The sequence below is a fragment of the Leiobunum rupestre genome, chromosome 5, assembly GCF_980474605.1.
Source record: "Leiobunum rupestre chromosome 5, qqLeiRupe1.1.hap1, whole genome shotgun sequence".
Taxonomy (NCBI): domain Eukaryota; kingdom Metazoa; phylum Arthropoda; class Arachnida; order Opiliones; family Sclerosomatidae; genus Leiobunum; species Leiobunum rupestre.
In genome coordinates, this window is record NC_143388.1 from 60422988 (window position 1) to 60432250 (window position 9263).

General features: G+C 38.6%; 2 protein-coding genes across 2 annotated transcripts; one reads left to right on the top strand and one right to left on the bottom strand.

The window, feature by feature from the left end:
- Positions 1 to 5682: 5682 nt before the first annotated feature.
- Positions 5683 to 6868, bottom strand: LOC149945496 (uncharacterized). The gene is made up of 3 exons (XM_090176583.1): positions 6709 to 6868; positions 6468 to 6609; positions 5683 to 5808 (listed from the first exon to the last, which is right to left on the bottom strand). The coding sequence occupies exons 1-3, from the start codon at positions 6866 to 6868 to the stop codon at positions 5784 to 5786; spliced, it is 327 nt and encodes a 108-aa protein (XP_090032709.1). The 3' UTR covers positions 5683 to 5783.
- Positions 6869 to 7202: 334 nt separating this feature from the next.
- Positions 7203 to 8506, top strand: LOC149945497 (vascular endothelial growth factor receptor kdr-like). The gene is made up of 4 exons (XM_090176584.1): positions 7203 to 7212; positions 7789 to 8121; positions 8198 to 8306; positions 8380 to 8506. The coding sequence occupies exons 1-4, from the start codon at positions 7203 to 7205 to the stop codon at positions 8504 to 8506; spliced, it is 579 nt and encodes a 192-aa protein (XP_090032710.1).
- The last annotated feature ends 757 nt before the right edge of the window (positions 8507 to 9263 follow it).

Sequence of the window (9263 nt, forward strand, 5' to 3'; positions counted from 1 at the left end):
AAAAATTTCAAGATTTATAAAGCTACTTTCATATTGCTACTCTTCGTTAGGAAGGGGATTGTGGTCGAAAATTACTATTTTTCGAGTAACGTCATTCGTGAATAGACCCTGATTAGGTAAATCTTGGAAGGAGACCTTCAGATTTGAAATTATTTTATCTTTCCTAAGAGTACCCACATTTTGAACTGAAATTACTTTTACTATAAGAAATGTTTTCTTCGAAAAATTATGTTATAAAGAAGTTGATTTTTTTCCGCTTAAAGCATATAAATTGCGATTTTTTTTCATTCACATTAATTTAGATTAGTAGTCTAAAATAAGCATTGTTTTCTTTTTAAAGAATAAATATTCCTTTGAAACTTCTGTTATGTGTGTGCGGATAAGTGTTTTCCGCCTCTCGTTTTATATTTCAATTGAATTTAGATTATTTATTTAATTAATCCGTTGGTTGAACCGGATTCTGCGATTTCAAATTAAATCCGCAAATGTTTCTCTCAAATATAGCGTTATTGAGTTCCGGTATGGGGGTCTTATCAACAGTTTCCAGAAGTCTATTTTGGGCTCTCCACTTTTGGATGATTAGTTATCCCTAGTTTGAACACTTCCTTTATGGATTCCGCTTTGAAAGTTGTGAATTTGGTCTACAGGACATCGATCTCAGTGGGCAGCGGGTACTTTTGGTTCATCTCTCCTCGATGGGGAGAGTATTAGTTAAAATCCTAGACAGTTCAACGTTAAAACCCCTCAGTCCTAAAAATCTTCAAGATTTTTCTTCAGTGGCTATCTAAAACTCCTAGGAGTACATGTATGAAGCTCCTACGTAAAGAATTCTGAAAATCAAAAGTTCTTTCGAACACAATTTTTGGGCATGTTTACTAACTAAGATATTTTTTTACTTGCCGTCTTTTAAGATTTTACCTTTTTCTTCACGAGGAAAAATCGTAAAACGCGTGTAGCTCGGGGTTTAAAGGTGTTAAAGTTATGATATGGAACCACATTGAGATATTTTTTTAAAAATCCTTTTTTCCCGCTTTCTTCTGATTTGAAAAACATTTAAATGCAACACCTGCGAATACACGATGGCTAACCTCAAATGTACCGTTATATGCACGTGTGAAGGAAATTATGATAGTTAAGATTTCACATTCTATGTCCTTAATGCAAAAGAATTCTTTCAATATTTTCATATTTCTGTTTTATAATTAAAAATTCATAATAATTGTAATTTGATTATTTAAAAATAATCATATTGAATTAAGTATTAATAAACGTAGACAATTTCAGTTGAATTGGAAAATTTTCTTATTTATTGGGTAGACGTAATATTCAAGTATTAATAAAAAAAATAGAAATTTAAGAAAAAAATAAAGTAAAAAATATCTCGATGTGGTTCCATATCAGGTTTTAAGCAGTACTATGACACGAATCACCATGAAAAAAATCATAACTTTACCACCTTTACCACCCGAGCTACACGTAATTCACCATTTTCTATTCATAAAGTTGCGGTGATGCGGTGCAACGTAGAATAGGTATTTTAAAAAACACAAACAAACGAAGATGCGGGCGTCCTCGGAAACAAGCGTTTTGTTTGCTTTTAAACTTTTTTTCAGTAGGTTATTTTGGAAAATAACAAGTTGGCAAGCCAAAATATACCTCTCCTCGGTAGAATTGTCCCTAGTGGTATTAATTTCTCGAGATAACCCTTAAAGATATATCTCCACAATTTAGAGTTATTTGTTAAAAATATTAACCCATTTCTATCCCGCGCGGTATAAAATTTTAATTATAATTAAAATAATTGAGACGAAACGACCAATTTTAATTTATTCAGAATATCATAAGTTAAGTAGTTACAACAGTAAGTTAGACGTACTATAACAATGCACAATTGAATTAAACCCTTTTACAGAACAAGTTTATCAGTTAAATATAATACGAAGCAAATTTTAATGAAAGAAATATCTACAGAGGCTTTTTGGAATTACTCGCTTACGAAATACTTGCCGCATCTTTAACGCTCATTTTATTTCAACACTCGCCCTTGATGAAGATACCGTAGATATCTGGTAGTGGACGACTCGTTCACTTCCTGTTGACGTTGTGACGCATACCACATGAAAAAGACCAATGCCGTCCAATTTCCAATATCATATAATGACTCGCACACCCAAGAAATCATTGACTGCGTTAGAAATCGTAGATATCCAAATATCCACACCAAATGTATTTACAAGAAGCAAAAACCTTACCATCAACAAAGCACAGAGAGCCACTTGACTAACCGCCACCTCTTAAAGCAATTAACGTTAAATTATCTCCTTTGAATTAACAGAACTATATATAGGTCGTTAAGAAAGTGGACCACCCACAGGGTCTACCCTTTAACCCTCTAATCTCGGCTGACTGCGCTAAAACAAGATTTAACCTTTAAAAAATACCAGATTAGGCCTTCATAAATTCATTAATAAAAAAAGACTTTATTACCTATTATGCTTACGATGCCTGTCTTAATTTCAGTGAATCTAAGCAGCTATCGGTGGTTCTGTGGTAGAGCGCTCGACTGCCAAGCCGAATGGTCTGGATTCGAAACCTGGGTGGCGCATTTGTTTTTAATCAATAGAGAAACGCTAAATTAGAATTTCTTCGATGCAATAATTTCAATTTCAATTCTATTTCAATTAAACCAAAATTTCGTACTCTATTAAATACGCTTCCGATAAAGCTGAAGGTCTAATTTTCAATTAGCCGTAACAAGTGTCGGTGGTTCTGTGGTAGAACGTCCGCCTGTCAATCAGGAGGTCTCGGGTTCAAATCCCGCCCGATGCGATCGCAAATTGATACTAAGACGAATACCGTGTACAACTGGTGGAAACCCTGCCATTGGACGTTGAGAGGTAGCATTACACTCAGCACTCGGTCCGTCCCAAAGTCATTAAGAAGAAGTTGGAGAGAAAACGCCCATATAAACACAACAGACTCAACATGCACAACCATCAGAACACAAACACAACAAATTCAACACTCACAACCTACGCATAAACATTACAAAAACGTAATACACAAAACCGTCACGACGGTGAGCGAAAAAACACCATCCAAACCAAAACGCAAATGCATCCGTTAACGCTCACCGTCACACGGTGGTTTTGCCAACCCTTTGAGAAACTGCGTACGCAGTGATTACACTTTGCACCGAAAATGCGAACGCGTTCGCAGTCCTGACAGACAGACAGACCCACCCACAGACCCACCCACAGACCCACCCACAGACCCACAGACAGACACGGTCGTTGTATAACCCCTCCTAGGGGACTTTGTCCCCTCGGAGAGGTAAAAATTAGGTAGTAGAGAGAGAGTATAGTTCAAGGCACTTGTATATCAATTTTCAGGGCTGTATAGTATACCAATTCCGAACAATTTAACACCATGCGCTCTCATTATAATAAACGTTTCTTGGCTCGTACCTGGACACGAAGGATAAAATTTTAAAAATTGCATATTTACGTGAGTAAGTATATAAAAATTTGAATACCCGTCGAGTTTTTTTTTACAACATGGCTGTAGTCTACACAGCCTTCCACTTTGCGTCGCTAGGGGGACCTGTCCAGCGTTGGTCAAATAGCCCCGAATGCGGCCAATTAACACGAGTAGTTTTCTTGAGCTTGTATTGCTTCGATATGGAATAATGCTAAACTAGGGCTGCTTTCCCTCCAACGCTAAAAGCTGGTTCACACGGGCAGTGTTTTCCTGCTTTTCTCTATTTTCTAACCACGGCCAACTTTGATCTAGCGCTATAGCGGCCAACCCATTCGTTGAAGTTTCTATGTTAACCTATGAGCAAACATATCTATAAGAGTTGAGCGCCCTAGCGGAATATTATTTTTAGAATAGTTTTTGCATTGAAGCCAATATAAAAAACTTTATGAGTTCAGTCCCACGCTTGTTATAGCTGGCTTACAGAATTTCCGCGAATGGGTTGGCCACTATAGCGTGAGATCAAAGTTGGCTGTGTTCTGACTCACGGGAAAACGACTGTGCACAGGGACAAAATTTTCCGGAATTTAACGCCGCGAGCGCTGCTGGCAAACGAGGAAACGGACGACCTTTTTTTGAGGCTCGACCAATCAGTGAGCGTTATGCCATCACGTGATAGACGCAAAAATTCGCAAGCGTACTTTTAAAGACTTTCAAATTGGCTCTTTATATCACGTGACATTGGTTGAGCTCAAAGTGCTTAAAAAAACCGGGAAAATAAAGTAGAGATATTTTAACATTTTTTCTCCGTTTTCTGGTTTACCGGTAGCGCTGGCGGCTGTAAAATCCGAGTGCACAGAACATCGGGAAAAGGTGGTAAAACGAGAAAATTGAGAAACGCGGGAAAACACTGCCCGTGTGAACCGGCCTTTTAAGGAACTACGGCACGCGCACTTCTGGGAAACGCGCTTGTTCCTTGAACGGAAACACGCAAACTGGGACGTGTGAGCGATAAAGATTCGCTTCTCTGCTATTTCTTTCCTTTTCGTTCAGTTTGCTCCAACACATTGCCCAGAAACAAATTGCGGAGAGCGACAAGTGCGCGAAATTAGGTTCCTTTCTAATTGGAATGAAAATGCCCAATCGGTTGTGGAGACTATGCTTGCTGTGGTCCATTATCGAGTACGTTTGCCCTTTCAACCCGCCCAGTATAGTTCAGCCAATCACCGAGGGCTTTCACTCGAGATTCGAGCAACCCAAAAGTAAGATCTCTTTATAATTATGTGAATATCACTAAGCCAGGCCCGGACTGGCCATAGGGCAGATCGGGCAAATTCCCGATGGGCCGGTCTGGGCAAATTCTTGGTGGGCCGATCTGGGCCGTCTAGCCAGCGTCTAGTAGGGGCCGGCGTCTCTACAATGCCCGAGCCGATTTTAGGTGCCAGTCCGAGCCTGCCCTAAGCACTGTAATGTATCAGTAGGCTTAGTGTCGGTTTTTATGAATAGGCAATCCAGGAAAATTTTGTCCAAACAGTGAAAGCGCCATTGTCATTAACTATTAGTATTGAGAAATTATAGTTAAGCCCATAAACGTCTATGACATTTATTGTGTGCGTGACTTTCCTCGATTATTTAAATATAATTTAATAAACTAAATATAGTAATTTCTTAAAATACCCAATTTTGCTTGGCTAAGGGTAATGCAGTATTAGTAGATTTCACACGCGTTTAAATATGATTGGTCGAATCTGCTGTCACGAGGTACGGAAGAGGAGGAACCACTCGACTTTCGAAACTCCAGTGTGGCCCTTTAATTTAGTAAATCAATAATTAACGAAAACTATTACTTTAGTTTAGAAAATTCCTATATTTATAAATTTAGTATTTTACTACAATTTGAAAGTTACTGAACATTTCCTCCTGTTTGCCTATTTTAGCTAGTGCCAAAGTTACGCTTCATCCCATCGTCGAAGAAGAAGAAACGGAATACGCAAGAGTTTCGTCCAACTTCAGCTTAAATTGTATATTTTACATGGAACTTGGTGGATTGGCTTCTATGACGTGGGACTATCCTGGAAAACCGAAAGTAAGTCACAGTCTTCGTCACCTTTGGAATTTATGAAAAATAAAAGACCAAATTCCAAATGCCATTCTCTCCTTTCCTTGTAGCAGGGAAATTCGAACCAAAGATACATAGTTCAGAAGCCGACTGGTTTAACGTACAAACCTCCGGGTATGTCTACTTCCGTCAAAAGACTACAATCACGGATAACTGTGCTACACGCTCAAAAAGTGGACGAGGGTTTCTATACTTGCAAAGTCATACACAACCTGAAAGAAACCATAAACAAAACCTACGTTGAAGTCAAAAGTAAGCATCCAACAAAATTATTGTCTCTTGGAGGAAAATGATCGCCTTAGTTTGACTACAGAGTACCCTTACTAAATACCATAAGCCTATCATAAGGTCCCCATAAGCAAAGGTCTAGGCCAAATTTTTGACGATCTAATACCCTTTATTAAGAGGTAGGTATTTAAATAAATTGGTCGAAATGCATTATGAATGCGCAGAAGGCGTGCGCGAACGTGTTTAAATTTAGAACCACGCGGGAGAAATCTCCGCCGCGAGCCCTTAGCACCGTAGCCAAGGCTTATTCACAATTTAATGGCTTTATAACTTCAAATTAACACTTATCTTTGCAAAAGGATTCATCAGAACCTAAAACTGGCTATTGGAAATAAGAGTTGTGTTAATGAAGGTATTTTTTAAATTTGAGATTTTGACGCGTTTTAGTGGCATTTATCAACCCGAGCGTGGCTGCTCTACCAAGAAAGATAATATTTTATATGTAGAAATTTTGAAAAAGAAGATGATGCTACTGCCCTATCATCGTACGTTAATTTTCTTCTCGCAAGGAAAACGCCGTTACCATGGGCCCCTATCGTAGACATTTACTTATGGGGACCTTATCATAGGCTTATGTAAATACCTATAGGTGACGATCTGGAACCGTACATCAACATCACGATGACGCCGCATAAGGAATACATATCCACCTCCGAGAAAACTGCAGCCAAGATTGTTTTCCATCTCATCTCTTCCTTCAGCAGAAAAGACTTGACTGTTGAATTCTTTAAGAATGGTAGATTATTGCGAAAATCGAAGAGAATCGACATATTGAACTCCTTTCACCGTGACAACCGATCTATAATTTTTGACGAAATCCTGACCATCAATTCCGTTACCCGAAATGACACTGGTAATTACACCATTGTCGTCGAAAACGGAGATTATAAAGACCAAAAAACGGTTCTTCTTTTCGTCCAAGGTACGCTTTCGGTTTTGGCTTAAGAGGAATTGCAAACAAGGAGATATAACGATGGCGAACATTTGATGTCTAAGAAACCACCTTTTTTTAGTAATTCTATTAACGGTTTTGACATAATTAGAACGGTACTTACATTATTAAAGTGTTAAGACGCATTTTCATTCTGTTATTATAAGTAAGAAAAGAAAATACTTGTAGAATTATACAGATAGAATTATACAGGGATTTTCACTGGGAGGGTAAATTCAAAGTCAGACATTTTGAATTCAAGATGGAGGATGGAAACGAAAAAATTAAGATATGCGATTGAACACTTAAGAATATAAATACCGTTTTGTAAGAAGCTGAAATAGATTTTCCGCACAAAAATGGTTTCTGACACATCTTAGATCCAAGATGGCGGAAAGTTAATAATTCATATTTGAAATGTTTCGTGCTTTTATGAAAACGTTAACTATTCGGATAAAGTTTAGACTTATCCGCTTTGCTACTACTTAAGCTACGTTCACACTTACCCCTAAATTCGCTTCGTTTCGATAACTGGTTTTTAAAACCAACGTGAGAAATCGCTTCGTGTTGGTTCGGGAAGCAATTCGTCCGAGTCGGTTCGCTTAGAATCGCTTTCAAAACGACAAGGCGGGGAAGTCAAATTGCTCGTATTTTCAAAAATAATTGGGATAAAATTCTAAATAATGTCAAATAATATTACTATATATATAGTAAACACGATTAACTAATTGTTTTGGGATACATTTTAGTATTTTAACAATTCTAGTCATAATTTGAAATGGCGTTAAGCCTTGGCGATAAGCGAACCGGGGTGAAGCGAATTCAAGCGATTTCGCACGTGTGAACTAAGAATTATCGTAGGCGGTCAAAACTGGCATACAAACCGACCTAAACTGGGTTTTAGGCTCTAGTGTGAACGTGGCTTTAGTGTCGCCACCTACTGGCTGTTATTATATTATATATTCTATTATAGCACCGCCAATCGCCCGCGTTGGAGACGATCTAGAACTTTACAACTATAACGAGAAATACACTTTATATTGCGTCGTGGACGGTTTCCCCATCGACAATGTGTCCTGGAAGTGGCGCCAATGCTATGACTTCGATTCGTGTTCATCGCTCTGGTCTGACATTGACAACATCACCTATTGGGACAACCACGAGAGGTTGAATGACATCAATAAAACATTGCCCTACAAACCACAAAGGTCATTAGAGGTCACGGCTAATCAGTCTGGGGAATATTTGTGTTTGGGATCAAACAATCTAGGCTATGATAATATAACTACGAAATTTACCGTTACTGGTAAGTATTAATACAAATGGGTTTAACAACTATTAACCAGCTGTTGTGGTAAATACGTTTGTTCTTTTAATTGTAGACGTTGAAGGTGGTTTCGGAATTACCGCTCCCAGAAGTAACGTTTTTCAAGGTGATGATGTAGAATTAATTTGCAAGGCGAACCGTTTCAAGTTCTCGAATATATTTTGGTATATCATAGACTCGGATAATACAAAAATGCCTTTGGAGGACAGTGTTAATGGTAAGCATTATACTCATTAGTCGCATGCAAATTGTCTCGAAAATGAATGACTCGAACAAGTTCGAAGTTTTTCAAAGATTTACTGAACTCGAAAATGATGTCTCAAATTTGAATACCATCGAAAGACTGTGGCCAATTATGGGCTAATATAAATAAACATTGGAGTTATTTTAATTTCTGTTAGGAATATTCATTTTCCGAGACCTTTCAGGAGCCCTGTTAGTCTCAAGGGCGTATCCAGGATTTTATTTCTGGGGGGGTTTTGAGGAAAAATTTCAAGGGGGGGGTGCTGACGGAAGTTTCACTGATTTTTATTAGGTACCTCCCCCCCGATCATCAGCATTTCGGGGGGGGGGTTTGAACCCCCAAAACCCCCCCTTAAATACGCCCTTGGTTAGTCTGACGATCCGGAAGGTGAGAACTACAGTTTCTTCACGCAGAATGGCAAATTACCAACGGAAATACCTCGTATTCTTTAATGTCTCGTATTAGCGCCAGGAACATTGCGATCACCAACGAAACTATAATTTGCGAAGGAAGACGCCTAGACGGACTGGGGTGGTTTAACAAAAGCTACACTCTGGTCATTTATCGTAAGTATCCCATTTGGGAAAATGCGCCAATTTATACCATCTTTGATTCGTTTTCGACAGCCGCCAGCAAACCCCAATTTATATCAAACCAAATGACCCCCAAACTGGAACTGGAAGTTGGTCGTAGTGGTGCTCTGGATTGTACCTCTACTGGTGTACCCCAACCAAGCGTATCTTGGTATCAAAATAACCAACTAGTTCAGAACCCTTACATCATAAAAACCGGCCTAAATGGAGAAATTCTTAACATTACTGTGGCTTTGAAGGGCATCGTCGAAGGAACCTACAAATGCGTAGTTCAAAATCGAAGG

Coding starts and splice junctions, on each gene's coding strand:
- LOC149945496 (XM_090176583.1), bottom strand. CDS start 6,868: ATGTTCGCCATCGTTATATCTCCTTGTTTGCAATTCCTCTTAAGCCAA. Junction 6,610..6,708: donor TTCGGGTAACGGAATTGATG/GTCAGGATTTCG, acceptor CCATTCTTAAAG/AATTCAACAGTCAAGTCTTT. Junction 5,809..6,467: donor TTCCAGATCGTCACCTATAG/GTATTTACATAA, acceptor GGTTTCTTTCAG/GTTGTGTATGACTTTGCAAG.
- LOC149945497 (XM_090176584.1), top strand. Junction 8,122..8,197: donor TACGAAATTTACCGTTACTG/GTAAGTATTAAT, acceptor TTTTAATTGTAG/ACGTTGAAGGTGGTTTCGGA. Junction 8,307..8,379: donor AAGTTCTCGAATATATTTTG/GTATATCATAGA, acceptor TATACTCATTAG/TCGCATGCAAATTGTCTCGA.